Raw genomic sequence first — 19833 nt, forward strand, 5'->3', positions numbered from 1 at the left:
CGAGAGAGAGGAGCGGGTATGAGAAAGGAAGGGTGGGGGGCGAGAGAGAGGAGGGGGTATGAGAAAGGGAAGGGTGGGGGGGCGAGAGAGAGGAGCGGGTATGAGAAAGGGAACGATGGGAAGAAGGAGGGAGATATTTTCGGGTCTACTGCACTAAAAGCATATGGAAACACGGTGCCAAACTCATTATCCACACACACTGTACACACTTCCCTTGACTAAGCAGAACTGACCCTTCGATACAGCCAACCACTTACCGCAGTGTGTGTGCGCGGGCATATGTGTGTGCAAGCGAGCATGTGTGTGTTTGTGTGTGGTGTGTGTGTGTTCGCGTGGGCGTGGGGGTTATCAGTAGTGTAAAGGATGGGTGGTAATTGAATACCTGATGGATCACCTGTCACTACTCTGTCCTCCATCCCTCCATCCTTGTCCTCTCCTTTCTTTCAATCGCACCATCCACAGCTAAAAGTCAAATCAGCCGTCAGCAGTGTAAGTAGGCTAAAGGCCCAGGTGTGTGTGTGTGTGTGTGTGTTACCCCCCTATAATGGCGCCTAGAATCCACTTCTTCCAAAGCAAAGACGCCTTTGACAGCATTTTGTCACCATTTCTTTAATATATTTAAAGAGGTTGCAGAACTACAAATACAAGCAGGTGAAGAGTATTTACACACAGGTCTCTTTAGAACAATTTATATCCTGAAGATAGACAGAAAATACTGTAGTGTCACAGCACCAATATACCTCCGTAGAGTGAGTTACTCTACGGGTACAACATTAACAAAATATAGAGGTCATAAGGAATTGTTTTGATAGAGAGAACATTCTCCAGAAGAAATGATATAATTTAAAAAAAAATCCTGTTCATTCAATGATTTACAGCACAAACATAATTTCAGTGGCTTCAAACATCTTATCACATCTCCAATATTTCATCACCTTCCAGGTCAATCAAATCACTCTGGAGACATGGTTTAACGCAGTCAGCATTTGTTTGAATTGCTGTGTATAGAGTATCATGGATTAATGCTCTGGGTAGAAGTTCCTATTTTAGCACAGATCTAGGATCAGCTTACCTTACCAAAATGGAACATGAACCATTATGGTTAAAAACATGAACCTGACCTTAGATTAGTGTCTGGTGGTGACTTACAGCTGTAATCCCCTCTCTGTCAGGTGTAGAGTGACTAGCATGGTGGTTTTCTATACCAACCGTGGGAACGCAGTGAACCAAGGGCACACACACACACACACACACACACACACACACTGAGTTAATGACATTGATATTTTTTATAGGAGGAAAAGTGACTACTGGAACTGTGTGGGAGGAAATAAACACTCCGGATATCTATGTAGGGAGGGAAGGGGGTGAGGGGAGGATGTAGGGATGGAGGGAGGGAGGGGAGGGGGGCATGTAGGCAGGATGTAGGGAGGGAGGGGAGGGGGCATGTAGGCAGGATGTAGGGAGGGAGGGAGGGAGGGAGGGGGCATGGAGGGAAGGGGGGATAAGATATGGAGGGAGGGAAAGAAAGATGTGGAGAGATAGAGAGGATGCTGGTTGATTTCTTTCTAGAAGGATCAGCACAAACCTGTGGGAAGAAACACAAGACATGAAAGAATGAAACCACACTGTGTCTCTTTCTCTCTCTCCACTCTCTCTCCACTCTCTTACTTTCACACTCGAAGGCCTGCAGGACCGTGGTGTATGTAGGACCCAACCAGGAAGTGTAACTACCCACAACCCTGAGCAGGTGGTGGGTGGAGTCAGAAAACAGGAGATCTGATTGGGTGTAGCCCACTGAGCTGAACATGGTGGTGTTCCCAAACACATTCTATAGAGAGAGAAGAGAGGGGGTGAGATGTCAAAAAAAAGTACACACACACACACACACACACACACACACACACACACACACACACACACACACACACACACACACCTGTAGGCGTTCCAGGTATTTCCAGACTCTACACTTGTCCTCTAGGCGTACCACCACAGCGTTAGCTGGTACCACAGCCAGGTGACACGTCTCATGGTCAAACGGCCCAGCCTCACTGCCATCCGGGCACAGCAGCTTCAGGTCCTCCAGTTCCAGGTCCATGGCCCATGATTCCATATTGTTGCCTAGGGTAGAGTAGAAGAATTGGTGAAGTGATGTGGAGGAGGCTGATCAGAAAACCTATGAAATACTGACACTTAGTGTCTCGAGCGAGAAATGCTGAAGTTTGTTTAGAGAGGAGACATTCTGAATGTTGGTGTTTGGTTAGATTTAGATCAGATTCTCACCATCCATGTTGTCAGAAATGGTGGTGTGTTTGACAAATGCCACATCGCCCAAATTCTCAGCCACACACCTGGAAGAAAGACTCAAGTCAAACACAGCTAGTTAAATAAGACACTGTTTCTCAAACCAGTCCTCTGGGATCCACAGCAATTCTACCTGATTCAACTAATCAAGGGCTTGGTGATTCGTTGACTTGTTACATTTGTAGACTGGTGTTGGAATATATCAAATATGTGGGATGGTTAGGGGCCCCCATGGACTGATTTGAGAAACTTTCAAGAAGGAGAAATAGATCCTTTCCTCCTCTCGTCTCATCCCTATCACCTCTCCTCCTCTCCCTCTCTTCCCTACCTCAGTGCCCCAGCCTCTCTCCTCCCTACCTCAGTGCCCCAGCCTCTCCTCCTCTCTCCCTACCTCAATGCCCCAGCCTCTCCCTCTTTCCTCTCCTCCCTACCTCAGTGCCCCAGCCTCTCTTCTCCTCCTCTTCCTCTCTTCCCTACCTCAGTGCCCCAGCCTCTCCCTCTCTCCTCCCTACCTCAGTGCCCTAGCCTAGCCTCTCCCTTTCTCTTCTCTCTACCTCAGTGCCCCAGCCTCTCCTCCTTGCCCTCTCTCCTCTCCTCCCTACCTCAGTGCCCCAGCCTCTCCCTCTCTCCTCCATACCTCAGTGCCCCAGCCTCTCTCCTCTCCTCCCTACCTCAGTGCCCCAGCCTCTCCTCCTCTCCTCCCTACCTCAGTGCCCCAGCCTCTCCTCCTCTCCTCCCTACCTCAGTGCCCCAGCCTCTCCTCCTCTCCTCCCTACCTCAGTGCCCCAGCCTCTCCTCCTCTCCTCCCTACCTCAGTGCCCCAGCCTCTCCTCCTCTCCTCCATACCTCAGTGCCCCAGCCTCTCCCTCCTCTCCTCTCCTCCCTACCTCAGTGCCCCAGCCTCTCCTCCTCTCCTCCCTACCTCAGTGCCCCAGCCTCTCCTCCTCTCCCCCCTACCTCAGTGCCCCAGCCTCTCCTCCTTACCTCAGTGTCCCAGCCTCTCCTCATCTCCTCCCTACCTCAGTGCCCCAGTCTCTCCTCATCTCCTCCTTACCTCAGTGCCCCAGCCTCTCCTCCTCTCCTCCCTACCTCAGTGCCCCAGTCTCTCCTCTCCTCCCACCTCAGTGCCCCAGCCTCTCCTCTCCCCCCTACCTCAGTGCCCCAGTCTCTCCTCATCTCCTCCTTACCTCAGTGCCCCAGCCTCCCCATCTCCTCCTACCTCAGTGCCCCAGCCTCTCCTCCTCTCCTCCCTACCTCAGTGCCCCAGTCTCTCCTCATCTCCTCCCTACCTCAGTGTCCCAGCCTCTCCTCATCTCCTCACTATCTCAGTGGCCCAGCCTCTCCTCCTCTCCCCCTACCTCAGTGCCCCAGCCTCTCCTCATCTCCTCACTATCTCAGTGGCCCAGCCTCTCCTCCTCTCCCCCTACCTCAGTGCCCCAGCCTCTCCTCATCTCCTCCCTACCTCCATGCCCCAGCCTCTCCTCCTCTCCCCCTACCTCAGTGCCCCAGCCTCTCCTCCTTACCCCAGTGTCCCAGCCTCTCCTCCTCTCCTCCCTACCTCAGTGCCCCAGCCTCTCCTCCTCTCCTCCCCACCTCAGTGCCCCAGCCTCTCCATAGTGTCTCTCTCGGTGGTTGTTAACACATATATGTCTCTCGTTGTCGTCTCCTATGCAGGCTTCACACAGGTTCTTAGGGTTGCTTCCTCTGGGGTCGTGTTCTCTGTCCTTTACTCCTGGTACACAGCTGTAGCCAAAGAAGTCCCCCACCGCTGGAGGGACACACAATGACACCAACAATACACACAAAGAGTCTGGGCCACACAACACACACACACCCCCACACACACACAGGTCTCACCTTTAGGAAAGTTGCATTGTTCATCGACACTGATCTGTGAGGTGTTGACCAGGAAGCCAATAGGAACAGTCCAGCCCACCGTGGTACGGATCCCTGGGTGACAGGAGCTACAATATCCAATCAATCAATCAATGAGTCAATCATTCAAATCGCAAAGTTGGTGTGGAAGAGGCAACGTTTTTTTCCACTGTCTATAAGAACAAGCCACCTGGTACCGACAACCTGGATGGTAAATTGCTGAAGCTGAATTCCTCTTTGCCACATCTTCAATTTAAGCCTAGAAGACAGTATGTGCCCTCAGGCCTGGGGGAAGGGAAGGGTCATTCCGCTATCCAAGAATAGCAAACCACCCTTTAATGGTTCAAACAGCCGACCAATGAGCCTGTTACCGGTGCTTAGCAAACTTTATGAAATGATCGTGTTTGACCAAATACAATGTTATTTTACAGAAAACAAATTAACAACACTGTATTTACACTGTATTTCTGATCAATTTGATGTTATTTTAAAGGACAAAAAAAATGTGCTTTTCTTTCAAAAACAAGGACATTTCTAATTGACCCCAATCTTTTGAACGGTAGTGTACTTTCAGCATGACGATCGGGAAGGGCACTCAACATGCTCGGCACTGACACAAATGACTGATGATTGGCTGAGATCATTTGATAATAAGAAGATTGTGGGAGCTGTTTTGTTAGATTTCAGTGCAGGTTTTTGATATCATTGATCATGACCTATTACTGATAAAAACGGATGGATTCAGAATGATCTAATAGAACAAAGAGGGTTTTCTTTAATGAAAGATGCAAATTAAATTGAGTGTGATATACCGCAGGGCAGTTTTTACTAATGAACTTCCACTGGCCTTGAATAAAGCCTGTGTGTCGATGTACGCTGACGACTCAACCGAAAACACATCAGCTACAACAATAGAATAAATAACTGACACCCTTAGTATAGAGCTCCTGTCCGTTTTAGAATGGGTAACTAGCAATAGGCTGGTGCTAAGTATCAAAAACTAAAAACATTGTTTTTGGGATAAATCACTAACTCAACCCTAAATCTCACCTAGATCTATTATTGAATAATGTGGTGATTGAGCAAGTTGAGGAGATTAAACTGCTGGGTGTAACCCTAGATAGCAAGCTGTCATGGTCAAAACATATCGACTCGATGGTTGCTTAAAAGGAAAGAGGTCTGTCCGTGATAAGGCGTTGCTCTGCTTTCTTGACACCTCAGTCGACCAGACAGGTCAGGTCTACTGCCCAGTTGTGTGGTCATTTACGGCAAAGAAGGATATAAGTAAATTGCAGTTTGTCCACAACAGAGCAGCACGTATTGCACTTCGATGTACACGGAGGGTGAATGTCAATAACATGCATGTCAATCTCTCCTGGCTCAACGTTGAGGAGAGATTGGCTGCATCACTATTGGTCGTTGTGAGAGGTATTGATGTGTTGAAGGTACCAAACGCTGTCACACAGTTCGGAGACTCATCGGTACAACACAAGACATGCAACCAGAGGTCTCTTCACAGTCCCCAGGTCCAGAACAGAGGCTGGTAAACACACAGTATTAAATAGAGCCATGACTACATGGAACTCTCTACCACCCCAGGTAAATCAAGCTGGCAATAAAACCAGTTAAAAAACAAGATAAAAGAACACCTTACGGCACAACGGGGACTGTGAAGAGACAGACATTTTTATATACTACGTATTGTATTAAGTCTTGTATAATGTTTGCATAATGTGTTGTATTAAGTATTTTATATTGTATTATGTGTTGTATTAAGTATTGTATGATGTATATTGTATTATGCATTGTAGTATGTATTGTATTATATTTTGTATTGTATATTGTATTATATATTGTATTATGTGTTGTATTAAGTATTGTATGATGTATATTGTATTATGCATTGTAGTATGTATTGTATTGTATATTGTATTGTATATTGTATTGTATATTGTATTGTATATTGTAGTATGTATTGTATTATATATTGTAGTATATATTGTATTATATTTTGTATTGTATATTGTATTATAGTGTTATGTATACTATGCATTTTATTTATTTGTTTGGACCTCCAAGAGCAGCCACTGCCTTGGATCCTAATCAAATCAAATCCAAATCTAACAAACAATCAATCAATCCGTCTATCTGTTCTCACCTGCGTTCATGCATCTCCAACAGGGACAGGTCACTGGAGGAGCGACGAGCCAGAGCTACAACATAGTAGCTGATACCATCTGAGAGAGCAGACAGGATAAGGTAAGACAGGTTCAACGTTTACACACGGTTTCCTTCTCCCCCCCCCCCCTCCTCACTCACCCAGTCCGTTGTAAGACTCTCCAGCAGCCAGTTCTAGTCCAAAGCACCAGCCAGCTGTGTAGATGTCATCAGCAAACATGGCTGCTGCATCCGCTGTACCATTCTGAACAGACATAGGTCACATTACATGTTGCACAATTCAACTACACTTTCTCTACAGGTCGTTTAAGGTTGCACAATTCTGGTAACTTTTCAGAAATCCCGGTTGTAGGGTTCCCAGATTTCCTGCGAATTATTTTGTAATTCCATGGATTTCTGAAGCCGTAAGGCTGTTTTGCCACACACCTTGATCTTCTCCATACAGTCTGTGGGACTCTGGCCACGGACGCACAGCAGCGTTCCTCTGATATTCCGGGCTGTAGCACTCCCAGCCAGATCCAGACACTTCTGCTCCTCTGCCTCCGACACCACACACCAGGAGACTGGGAAAGACAAGGAATGTTGAACTGTGTTCAACTTTATTCTCACTGGAGAAAAACAGGTACAAGCATTGTACCTTCGCACCTGTTGCAAATGCAACAGAAATGCTCCAGGAGACTTCACATTATGATGAGGTTCATCATAACCGAGGTGAAAACACAGAATACATCTGACCTAAAGACTCCCAGACTTACCGGAGGTTTTCTGAGTGGAGAAAGAGATGAATGAGAAGAGGAGAAGAGTCACTGCCAGCCTTCTGTCCAGACGATCCATGTCGACTGACAAAAATCAGAGAAATCTTCTCCCTCTCAAACACACTCTGTGAAGACGAAATCTCCTCTCACACACGAGACACACTCCAACTGAACGCTACAGTGGAGAAACCAGTAACCTGAGGTTTTATCAGGAAAAAATGCTTTCACATCGACCCCCTCTTATACCCTTGTTCTTAGGAACCCTCAAGCGGAGAGATGGATGGGGGAAGGGGGGGGTCAGGTAAGAAGAAAACATTTCATTATTCTCCTCCATTCCAAAAATTCTAACCACTGGAAGATAATCTCCTGATAGCTGTCTAACGTTTCTCTTTCAATTATCCCCTTAGCTTTAGAAAGCGAGAGGAGGGGAGAGAGAGATGGGAGGAGATGGGGAAAGAGAGGGAAAGGAGAGGAGAAATGCAAGGGGAGGGGAGAGGAAGAGAAAGAGAGAGAGAGAGAGAGAGGGTAGAGAGAGGTAGAGGAGGGGAGGTGACGGAGAGAGAGAGGGGAGGGAGAAGAGAAGGAGGGAAGAGGAGAGGAAGAGAACGAGAGAGAGGGTAGAGAGAGGTAGAGGAGGGGGAGAGAGAGGGTAGAGAGAGGTAGAGGAGGGGAGAGAGGAGGGAAGAGGAGAGGTAGAGGAGGGGAGAGAGAGGGTAGAAAGAGGAGGAGGAGGGAGAGAGAGGGTAGAGAGAGGTAGAGGAAGAGACAGAGAGGGTAGAGAGAGATAGAGGAAGAGAGAGAGAGGGTAGAGAGAGGTAGAGGAGGGGAGAGAGAGGTAGAGGAAGAGAGAGAGAGGGTAGAGAGAGAGGTAGAGGAGGGGAGGAGAGAGAGGGAGAGAGAGAGAGGAGGAGGGAGAAGAGAAGGAGGGAAGAGGGAGAGGAAGAGAAGAGGAAGAGAGAGAGGGTAGAGAGAGGTAGAGAGAGGGAGGTGATGGAGAGAGAAAGAGGAGGGAGAAGAGAAGGTGAAGAGAAGGAGGGAAGAGGAGATGTAGAGGAGGGGAGAGAGAGGGTAGAGAGAGGTAGAGGAAGAGAGAGAGATGGTAGAGAGAGGTAGAGGAGGGGAGAGAGAGGGTAGAGAGAGGTTGAGGAGGGGAGAGAGAGGGTAGAGAGAGGTTGAGGAGGGGAGAGAGAGGGTAGAGAGAGGTAGAGGAAGAGAGAGAGAGGGTAGAGAGAGGTAGAGGAGGGGAGAGAGAGGGTAGAGAGAGGTAGAGGAGGGGAGAGAGAGGGTAGAGAGAGGTAGAGGAGGGGAGAGAGAGGGTAGAGAGAGGTGGAGGAAGGGAGAGAGAGGGTAGAGGAAGAGAGAGAGAGGGTAGAGAGAGGTAGAGGAAGAGAGAGAGAGGGTAGAGAGAGGTAGAGGAGGGGAGAGAGAGGGTAGAGTGAGGTAGAGGAAGAGAGAGAGAGGGTAGAGAGAGGTAGAGGAGGGGAGAGAGAGGGTAGAAAGAGGAGGAGGAGGGGAGAGAGAGGGTAGAGAGAGGTAGAGGAGGGAGAGAGAGGGAGAAAGAGGGAGGAGGAGGAGGGAGAGAGAGGTAGAGGAGGGGAGAGAGAGGGTAGAGAGAGGTAGAGGAAGAGAGAGAGAGGGTAGAGAGAGGTAGAGGAAGAGAGAGAGAGGGTAGAGAGAGGTAGAGGAAGAGAGAGAGAGGGTAGAGAGAGGTAGAGGAGGGGAGAGAGAGGGTAGAAAGAGGAGGAGGAGGGGAGAGAGAGGGTAGAGAGAGGTAGAGGAAGAGAGAGAGAGGGTAGAGAGAGGTAGAGGAAGAGAGAGAGAGGGTAGAGAGAGGTAGAGGAGGGGAGAGAGAGTAGAGAGAGGTAGAGGAAGAGAGAGAGGGTAGAGAGAGGTAGAGGAGGGGAGAGAGAGGGTAGAAAGAGGTAGAGGAGGGGAGAGAGAGGGTAGAAAGAGGAGGAGGAGGGGAGAGAGAGGGTAGAAAGAGGAGGAGGAAGAGAGAGAGAGGGTAGAGAGAGGTAGAGGAGGGGAGAGAGAGGGTAGAGAGAGGTAGAGGAAGAGAGAGAGAGGGTAGAGAGAGGTAGAGGAAGAGAGAGAGAGGGTAGAGAGAGGTAGAGGAAGAGAGAGAGAGGGTAGAGAGAGGTAGAGGGAGGGGAGAGAGAGGGTAGAGAGAGGTAGAGGAGGGGAGAGAGAGGGTAGAAAGAGGAGGAGGAGGGGAGAGAGAGGGTAGAGAGAGGTAGAGGAAGAGAGAGAGAAAGGGTAGAGAGAGGTAGAGGAAGAGAGAGAGAGGGTAGAGAGAGGTAGAGGAGGGGAGAGAGAGGGTAGAGAGAGGTAGAGGAAGAGAGAGAGGGTAGAGAGAGGTAGAGGAGGGAGAGAGAGGGTAGAAAGAGGAGGAGGAGGGGAGAGAGGGTAGAGAGAGGTAGAGGAAGAGAGAGAGAGGGTAGAGAGAGGTAGAGGAAGAGAGAGAGAGGGTAGAGAGAGGTAGAGGAGGGGAGAGAGAGGGTAGAGAGAGGTAGAGGAAGAGAGAGAGGGTAGAGAGAGGTAGAGGAGGGGAGAGAGAGGGTAGAAAGAGGAGGAGGGGAGAGAGAGGGTAGAGAGAGGTAGAGAAAGAGAGAGAGAGGGTAGAAAGAGGTAGAGGAAGGAATGGAAGTTGATGGAGAGGGTGGGGGAAGAGAGAGAGAGGGGAGGAAAGGTAGAGTGGTAGAGGAGGGAAGGGGAGGCAGGCTGACTACTTGGCTTGACATACCCTCTCCAGTACACCTGGCATATCCCAGCAATCTCTCTAATTAAAAGAGTGACGCAGACAGAGTGTCTCTGTGTGGAAGTCTGGTGGGAGGCCTTGCCAAGGAGAGTGGATACTCCCTGTCCCCCGCTCTGCCTGGGCTGAGATTAAAGATGTAGCCTAGCCACCATAACAGGCTGTGTATTGTTCAGGTGTACGGTAGCCAGTCAAGGAAAACGTATTGGCTATCTGATACCGCTTCCCCTCTCTCTGGGTCTCAGCTCACAAGCAGACAGGTACACATACACATGTACATAATGTCTAGCCCTACCTTGACTTAAGAGGTTTTAAATCTGGTTTCTACATCTGGAATAGGCTCAAAACTGGTAAAACCACTAGAAACAACAGTAGCATAAAATCATGTGTTTGTTACCCAAACCGCTTTAACTATTGCATCCAGGGGTGCAACTTTCACTGGGGACGGGGACCGGGGGGACGGGGGGGGCAGTCTGAAATTGCATTCCCCCCCAGTTTCATCATTGGAGTGTGATACAAAAGGAGGAAACAGTGTGCTTTAGGACCATGCGGACGCCTCAGAGCGGTCGGGTAGGCTGTTTGGAGTGATTATTCGACTGGAAAAAATGTCATTAAAAAGAAGTTATTGCGATGATCAGAGGCTGGTGCTCCCCGGTGCTGTGAAGGCACCTGAAGCACAAGAAGAGAGGGAACAACCTTTTAAATTGTGGCCACAAGACTTTTGGTTGTAGCTAATGGGGATGAGCTAAGAAGAGGAAAATGTCAGTCAAAGCTGCAGTTGAGCTTAATGGAGGGAAGTGGCCCTAATGCAAACAAGTAAAATAGCACAATCGATATGGATGCAGTCCATATTGATCAACAGTCTAATGTCAAAGTCAAAGCCTCTATAAAGGGCCTAGTGGTTGAGGCCAGGGGTCGGTTTGATATTGGGCAGTACGTTTAGTAAAAGTAGGCTACCTGTATGTTGGCTGTAAGGCATTGCCTATATTGGTGAAGACTTTGGTGTAGATCAGATTGGTTTCAGAGCTGAAGGGTCCTACTGCTCCTGAATCAGTCAAAGCCGCATAGAAGGCCACCTTCGGTCCGTCTGTGAACACAGGAGAGAAAGTATACTTACTTAGGACAATTCACTGAAAATACGCAGAAATTCCAATTTAGAAAAGATCTTTACTTATTAAACCTACTTAGTTTCTAATGAGGTGTTTTTTGAAAGTGTAGAGGAATTCTCCAATACCATAATTGAACAACATGGGAACAAGTGAAGTTTTCAGACAATGTTTCACCTCTCTTTACCTCCTCCTCCTCGCCCTTCATTTTCATTCTATGATACAATGAGGAACAATATACACTATTTACATTTCTGGTGGCCAAAGAAATGACAGATTTTCATTTAGACTCAAATCTGCATACGGCATCTTCCTTCACATTTGTACTCAACATGTATTTCATTGCTTTCTATAAAGGCATGTTCTGTCATATTAAATAAAGTACATTGCCAGTATTCTTGGTATTTAGCTCCTCCACGTTCATCTCACTGGCATTCAGTCTCACTGCCAATGCTAGAATGATATCAGCAGAAACACTGCTTACCTCACAGTTAAAACTGAGAGACACATTATATGACCAACCCAATGTAGAACGTGAACTGATACACACGATCATATTTGCATTTTCACTCTCACTGGCAGTCAATCCAATTCAACTTTATTAATCATATTGATTCTCCCACAAATTCAAGAATAAGCTTTTCTACACGACCTGTGTTCTACACTACCTGTGTCACTGGCTTACAGTCTGGCCCGCATATTCCACAGCTCCACTCTCTGTTCAACGACCATGTCTCTCAGCGCTCTCAGCTCAGCCCTGACATCAGGTGGTTTGGTCGTGCGTTCGCCTGTCGTGCCTGTAGCTTTAGTTCTTTATCTGAAATTCACTCACCATATTCTGTTCCCCTGTCCGTTGAGTGATGTCTTTCTCTCTGACCTCTCCTCTCTCCTCCTGAGTCCATGACCTCTCCTCTCTCCTCCTGAGTCCATGTTCCAGACAGACAGAACACCCTCCTCCTGAGTCCATGTTCCAGACAGACAGAACACCCTCCTCCTGAGTCCATGCCCCAGACAGACAGAACACCCTCCTCCTGAGTCCATGCCCCAGACAGACAGAACACCCTCCACTCTCCTCCTGAGTCCATGCCCCAGACAGACAGAACACCCCCTCTCTCCTCCTGAGTCCATGCCCCAGACAGACAGAACACCCTCCACTCTCCTCCTGAGTCCATGTTCCAGACAGACAGAACACCCTCCTCCTGAGTCCATGCCCCAGACAGACAGAACACCCTCCTCTCTCCTCCTGAGTCCATGTCCCAGACAGACAGAACACCCTCCTCCTCCTCCTGAGTCCATGTCCCAGACAGACAGAACACCCTCCTCCTGAGTCCATGTCCCAGACAGACAGAACACCCTCCTCCTGAGTCCATGCCCCAGACAGACAGAACACCCTCCTCTCTCCTCCTGAGTCCATGTCCCAGACAGACAGAACACCCTCCACTCTCCTCCTGAGGCCATGTTCCAGACAGACAGAACAACAACACAAGCAGAGCTACAGCACCCCTCATTCTGAAACAATGCTTCTTCAGATATGATATAGTCTACAGAGCTCAGTTCCCTTCCTTATACACAGAGAACACACATCGTAGTGAACCACAACATGGGACACAAGCTGCACGTGTTCTCAAAGGTGAAGTCTAGACAATAAAACCAAAGACTGGTAAAATACAAGACAATTGAGAAGGTGTTTCCTTAAAACGTCTTTGGCCAACATCCGGTGAAATGGCAGAGCGCCAAATTCAAATTAAATTACTATAAATATTAAACATTCATGAAATCACAAGTGCAATACATCAAAATAAAGCTTAACTTGTTAATCCAACCAAGGTGTCAGATTTCAAAATGGCTTCCAGCACACAAATGCATAACAAATCATTTTCAACCAGGGAGTTGCGACACGAAAGTCAGAAATAGCGTTATAATATGCCTTACCTTTGAAGATCTTCTTCTGTTGGCACTCCAAAAGGTCCCAGTTACATTACAAATGGTCCTTTTGTTCGATAAATTCCTTCTTTATATCCATAAAAACTCAGTTTAGCTGGCGCGCTTCAGTCAATAATCCACTCGGTTTGCCTCCTTCAAATTGCATACAAAATTAATCACAAACGTTACCAATAAACGTATCCAAACAAGTCAATCAACGTTTATAATCAATCCTTAGGTACCCTAATACGCAAATAAACAATACAATTTAATACGGAGAATCGTTAGTCTTTACCGAAAATGGGAGCCACTTAGAAAAACTACAACTTCTCCCTCATTTTTCCAAAAACCAGCCTGAAACTCTTTCTAAAGACTGTTGACATCTAGTGGAAGCCCTAGGAACTGCAACAGGGGACGATTTCGCCCTATTATAAAAGTGCCAGTCATTGAAATCAGTGATATGCTGAATATTATTTTGTTTGATGGTTTGTCCTCTGGGTTTCGCCTGCCATTTCAGTTCTGTTATACTCACAGACATACTCTACCAATTATATGCATATCCTAACCTCTGGGCCTGAGTAGCAGGCAGTTAACTTTGGGCAGGCTTTTCATCTGGACGTTAAAATACCGCCCCCTATCCCAAATCATTTTTTAAAGCAGGTCATTTCGATCAATGAGGCTACGAGACTGCTTGTTGTTATTGTCTGTCATTTGCCAGTCGCCAAGGTCATCAGATTTCAGGTTGAAAACATTGATCCAGATAACAGAGAGGGTGCTAAGATGATAGGACCTGAAGGGGCATGGACACAGAGCCAAACCCAGAGCAGTGTACAGAGAAGATATCTACTGTGCCCTCCAAACTTATTTAAATTAGGCCAAAGTACAGAATGTCACCTTTCATTTCTTATGTTGGTCCTGTGTGTGTCTCAGCTGGTAGAGCAAGGCCCTTACAATGTCACGATTGTGGTGTTGGTTCCCGCTGGGGCCACCCATAAGACAATGTATCCATGCACTACTGTAAGTTGCTTTGGATAAAAACATCTGCTAAATGTCATATTCTATATTACTATAGCGAAGACGTTAATTAGGGAAAAAAAGTGCAAAGTTGTCTGCCCAAGTTATTGTACCGATCGAGCATGCATGCATTAAATTGCTGAAGAGGAGACTGAGGTAAAACAAATATTGAAAAGCGGTGTGATAAAAGCTAATCAAGGCATCGGTGTCCAAAGACCTACCTTTATTTGACCTTGATTATTTAGCCAATGAAATTGCTTCATAATAAAGCAACAACAAATAAGTTGATATCTGTCCAGATACCGGAGGGCGCTGTAGTTCATCTAACTCTAGGCCACTACCAAGAAGACTATTTCCCTCTAGAGCTCCCTACTGTATGTCCTTGGATCCATACTGATAAACAGTCAGTCAGATACCAACACTACCAGATGGATAGTAACATTGCCGGTAAACGATTTAGTTATGTGGGTGATTTCATTGGCATCTAAGGGGGCAGAGTTGTACTTGTTTTTCCCCCCCAGATGAAAATAAACAGGTTTAAGGTCTAATTAAAAGGTTAAAAAACCATAAGGAGTATGGTATTGAGGTAAAGCGTAAATTAGAATTGGAGTTTTACTTGGTGCTAATGATAGGTACATTTGGGCCTTGTTGTGGACAGACTATGCCATGACTATATAATGTAACCTAATCATCCATCCCAAACCTTCTTCCCACCAACCAGAAACACTGAGCTACTGTCATGTTGAACTAATTAACATAAAACATAAATAATATAAAAGTTCTGCTTTTAATGATGCATTTATTAATACGGGAGTCATTTTGGCTCCAAGAGGCCCTGACATACAGACACTTTTACTAGAGACCATTACAGCATCCATGATGTTCTCACACTGTGAAGAGCAGGAAGCCACTGAAGATGTTGTGATTATTTGAGTTATCATAGAGCCGGTTGCTTGCAGGGATGCGCATGTACACCACGTCTCCCTCCTCCAGCTCTAGACTGACTCCATTAGACAGTGTCTCATAACCGCCAGTATTATATCCCTGACTATACAGGATTTTCTGTCCATTCTTATACATGTATGCATAAAAGTAAAACGAGGTCTGGACACTCATGGCAGTGGAGCTAATGTAGTAGAGTCCTCTCACTGGTGCTGTGAAGACACCTGTATCAGTGGAGAGTAAAGAGGAATCAACACAAATCAACAGAATGCCATTGGCACCTGATAGCTAAACAAGAAAAGTTAACTTTGTAGCTACACTAAGTACCAGACTACTTAACCTCCTAGCCCAATGGCCATAAGAGCGACTAGCCTCATAAGCCCAGGCTTACGAAGGAGGGTTTGGAAGGATGGCCACCAATGACTAAAGAGCGACAAATACATATCACATTTGCAAGGAGCATTCAAAAAGGGACAAAGAGTTGGTTTGAAATCAGGCCAGAGATCAGTGAAAGTAGACTACCTGTAGCTGGGTTGTAGGCCTTGCCAATGTTTGAGAAGATTTTGGTGTATACCAGTGTGGTTTCAGCAGCAAAGGGTCCAACAGTTCCTGAATCAGTCAAACCAGCAGAGAAGGCCACCTTTGGCCTGTCTGCGAACACAGGAAAGATAACATACAGATTGAATAACAGACTGTACTTCTAGTATTCTCAAGTACACAGTGAAAACTGCATTACACCCTCTGGCAAAAGATTAAACGTTGTTAATAACCCAAATCCAGATAGCTGATGTTCTGAAAGAGCTGCAAAATCTGGACCCCTGCAAATCAGCTGGTCTAGACAATCTGGACCCTCTCTTTCTAAAATTATCTGACGATATTTTTGCAACCCCTATTACTAGCCTGTTCAACCTCTCTTTGGTATCGTCTGAGATTCCCATAGATTGGAAAGCTGCCGCGGTCATCCTCCTCTTCAAAGGGGGAGACACTCTAGACCCAAACTGCTACAGACCTATATCTATTCTACCCTGCCTTTCTAAGGTCTTTGAAAGCCAAGTTCACAAACAGATTACCGACCATTTCGAATCTCACCATACCTTCTCCGCTATGCAATCTGGTTCCAGAGCTGGTCATGGGTGCACCTCAGCCACGCGCAAGGTCCTAAACGATATCATAACCACCATTGATGAGACATTACTGTGCAGCCGTATTCATCAACCTGGCTAAGGTTTTCGACTCTGTCAATCACAACATTCTTATTGGCAGACTCAACAGCCTTGGTTTCTCAAATAATTGCCTCGCTTGGTTCACCAACTACTTCTCCAATAGAGTTTAGTATGCCAAATCGGAGGGCCTGTTGTCCAGACCTCTGGCAGTCTCTATGGGGGTGCCACAGGGTTCAATTCTCAGGCCGACTCTCTTCTCTGTATTCACCAATGATGTTGCTCTCGCTGCTGGTGATTCTTTGATCCACCTCTAAGCAGACGACACCATTCTGTATACATCTGGCCCTCTTTGGACACTGTGTTAACTATCCTCCAGATGAGCTTCAATGCCATACAACTCTCCTTCCGTGGCCTCCAACTGCTCTTAAATGCAAGTAAAACTAAATGCATGCTCTTCAACCGATCACTGCCCGCACCTACCCGCCCGTCCAGCATCACTACTCTGAACGGTTCTGACTTAGAATATGTGGACAACTACAAATACCTAGGTGTCTGGTTAGACTGCTCTCCTTCCAGACTCATATTAAGCATCTCCAATCCAAAATTAAATCTAGAATCGGCTTCCTATTTCACAACAAAGCATCCTTCACTCATGCTGCCAAACATACCCTCATAAAAAAAAAACTGACCATCCTACCAATCCTCAACTTCGGCGATGTCGTTTACAAAATAGCCTCCAACACTCCACTCAACAAATTGGATGCAGTCTATCACAGTGCCATCCGTTTTGTCACCAAAGCCCCATATACTACCCACTACTGCGACCTGTATGCTCTCGTTGTCTGGCCCTCGCTTCATACTCGTCGCCAAACCCACTGGTTCCAGGTCATCTACAAGTCTCTGCTAGGTAAAGTCCCCCTTTATCTCAGCTCACTGGTCACCATAGCAGCACCCACCTGTAGCACGGGCTCCAGCAGGTATATCTCACTGGTCACCCCCAAAGCAAATTATTTCTTTGGCCGCCTCTCCTTCCAGTTCTCTGCTGCCAATGACTGGAATGAACTGCAAAAATCTCTGAAGCTGGAGACTCTTACCTCTCTCACTAGCTTTAAGCACCAGCTGTCAGAGCAGCTCACAGATCACTGCACCTGTACATAGCTCATCTGTAAATAGCCCATCCAATCTACCTCATCTCCATACTGTATTTATTTATTTTGCTCCTTTGCACCCCAGTATCTCTACTTGCACATTAATCTTCTGCACATCCTACCATTCCAGTGTTTAATTGCTATATTGTAATTACTTCACCACCATGGCCTACTTATTGCCTTACCTCTCTTATCCTACCTCATTTGCACATGCTGTATATAGATCTTTCTACTGTATTATTGATTGTATGTTTGTTTATTCCATTTGTAACTCTGTGTTGTTGTATGTGTTGAACTGCTTTGCTTCATCTTGGCCAGGTCGCAGTTGCAAATGAGAACTTGTTCTGAACTAGCCTACCTGGTTAAATAAATGTGACATATTTTTTAAAAACAACAAAAAAACATGTATGTATGTATCCGTGTTGCAGAGTGAAAACAGCACAATGCTAAATGTTGGAGCAAGAGCTTTAAGTGAGATCTCAGGGAGAGTGATGTCACCATATGATAGAACTCTTCTACTGTGGCAGATGTGACATTTTTGGGAGTAGGGGGGAGCTGAATACAGCCAAACTGGGAGAGACAGTAGAGAAGCTTTGTGGTGTTTGGATAGATTCGAAACTGAACAGAGCAGGCAAATCAACTGCTACATTTTCAATTGTGTGTGTGTGTTGTAGAGTTTAAACTGAACTGTGACATCACCCTCCTAAGATCGAAGACTCAACTATGGCTCTCAGAGAGACAAGCTAATGTTTTGCGAGACGTGTGTATGTTTGACGCAGATGTCAAGGCAATCATCTGTTTTACCTGCAGTTGCTCTCTTCAGCTCCTCCACCTGGCTCTCACTAGCACTCAGTCTGGTCTCCAGGGCTGAACAATCATTACAAAGTCAGGACTACTCTTATGTATAATGCACTTCCTATGAACAGTAAGGTTAAGTACAGTAGCATGTATAATATACATTATGTAAACATACCTGCAAGATACCACATATTCCATAGAATTATTACAAGGTAAAGAAATATTCAAGTATTTGTCATTTAGGTGAACTATCCCTTTTTAACAACCAGTAAATCACTCTTACTTAGTACCTGCATTCTCAGCCTCACTGGCTGTCACTCTGTCCCCCATGGCTGATAGTTCAGCAGCTTGGGCTAAATTTATGGAAACATAAGCTATTCAAGTTTATGTAAAACAGGTGAGTAATAAGCATAATCATTCAGATAAGCAATATAGAGAATGACCTGCATTCTTTGTCTGCAGCTCCTCCACCTGGCTCTTGCTGCCACTCAATCCAGCGGTCAGGTCTAGAATGATAGAAGAAATAGGAAAAACAGTTCATGTTGACCTTTGTTCTGATTGTGGAAAGAGGTGCCTGAAAAAAAATAATCCCAGGACAGGAAATATGGCGGGACATTGTTGAGGCCTCATGTGCCTCTTGGCGTAATAAGGCCTAAGTACATAAGTGCCTTACAAACTAACCTGAAAGAAACGTCCATCCAGAATGTTAAATGTTCATTATTTCCACTTTCACTGACAATCAATTGTACATCCGTTACATAAAGCAATAAATAATAAGTTTAAATGACCTGCGTTCTCTTTCTCCACTTTATTCTTGGTGAGCATCAGCTCCACCCTAAGATCGGTCACTGTGTTTCTCTGCTCCTTTGCCTCAGCCTCACTGGCTGTCGCTCTGACCTCCATGTTCCTCAGCTTCTCGCTCTGCTCCACCACAGTGGTTCCCAGGTTGTGCACCATGTCTCTCAGCTCCTTCATCTCAGTCCAGATGTCAGGCGAGGTGGTCGTCTGTTTGTTGGTTCTCTCTGAAACGTCAGTCATTTGGCTCTCCATCTGAACCTCTCTCTCCCTGCACTGTGTCCCTGTTGAGTGATGTCACTCTCTCTGACCCCTCCACTCTCCTCCCGAGTCCATGCCCCAGACAGACAGAACAACAACACCAGCAGAACAACAGTCAGACCCCTGACTCATATACACACATCTCAGTTAAGCAGTACGTGTACAAGAGACACGTCATACTCAGTGGAAAAATACTAAAGCCATAAGGATGTTCCGATAACAATTTTTTTAAAATCAGAAGTTTCAACACAGCAGTTAAATCAATGTTGCGTAAGACTGTGAGATGCCTGCAACTGCAGTGATCTCATGTCTCAGTACAGTTTGTACTTGGGTCACTTTGACATGATTTCAACTAATGATTATGGATATGATCGGGGAGGGGACGCTGATCCTAGATCTGTACCTAGGGGAACTTCATCCCAGAGTTTATGATAGGTGTGACTGGCCATTTTCCGCTCTCATCCAAGTAGGTTGGATCTAAGCATAAAGGCGAAGGTCCATCGAGCATTCTAGGCAAAGGGAAGGTTAAGCCCTACTGCTTCTCCACCTATCCAGTGTTTCATCTCTGCATTCTGTAAACACAGAAGGGGATGGAGGGGTCAAGGGACCAAGAAAGCTGATAAAGAATGAGTGCAAGGCAATGAGTTATAAATATATTACACAAGTGAACTTGCTTTGAGCTGTCTAGCTACCTGGCTGTCTGCCCCCTGCAGAGTTGAGCTACATCAGACACTCATTGTAAATGCTTCAATGAATTACATGAGATGTGTGTACAAAAACACCTAAACAAAAATAACTTTGTACTGGGGAGAA

At 46.3% G+C, this 19833-nt stretch overlaps 2 protein-coding genes across 2 annotated transcripts; both read right to left on the minus strand.

The window, feature by feature from the left end:
• Positions 1-621: 621 nt before the first annotated feature.
• LOC115120791 (otolith matrix protein 1-like) lies at positions 622-7307 on the minus strand. Its single transcript, XM_029649769.2, has 10 exons — positions 7116-7307; positions 6787-6923; positions 6502-6604; positions 6341-6419; positions 4165-4271; positions 3901-4075; positions 2287-2354; positions 1940-2124; positions 1672-1831; positions 622-1588 (listed from the first exon to the last, which is right to left on the minus strand). Exons 1-10 carry the CDS (start codon positions 7192-7194, stop codon positions 1578-1580), a joined length of 1104 nt encoding a protein of 367 aa, XP_029505629.1. The 5' UTR covers positions 7195-7307; the 3' UTR covers positions 622-1577.
• A 7395-nt stretch (positions 7308-14702) lies between these two features.
• LOC115120792 (uncharacterized) lies at positions 14703-19242 on the minus strand. The gene is made up of 6 exons (XM_029649770.1): positions 18753-19242; positions 18408-18470; positions 18255-18317; positions 17971-18033; positions 15378-15506; positions 14703-15079 (listed from the first exon to the last, which is right to left on the minus strand). The coding sequence occupies exons 1-6, from the start codon at positions 19012-19014 to the stop codon at positions 14799-14801; spliced, it is 861 nt and encodes a 286-aa protein (XP_029505630.1). The 5' UTR covers positions 19015-19242; the 3' UTR covers positions 14703-14798.
• Positions 19243-19833: the final 591 nt, after the last annotated feature.

This window comes from Oncorhynchus nerka, unplaced genomic scaffold (genome assembly GCF_034236695.1).
Source record: "Oncorhynchus nerka isolate Pitt River unplaced genomic scaffold, Oner_Uvic_2.0 unplaced_scaffold_1429, whole genome shotgun sequence".
Classification (NCBI taxonomy): domain Eukaryota; kingdom Metazoa; phylum Chordata; class Actinopteri; order Salmoniformes; family Salmonidae; genus Oncorhynchus; species Oncorhynchus nerka.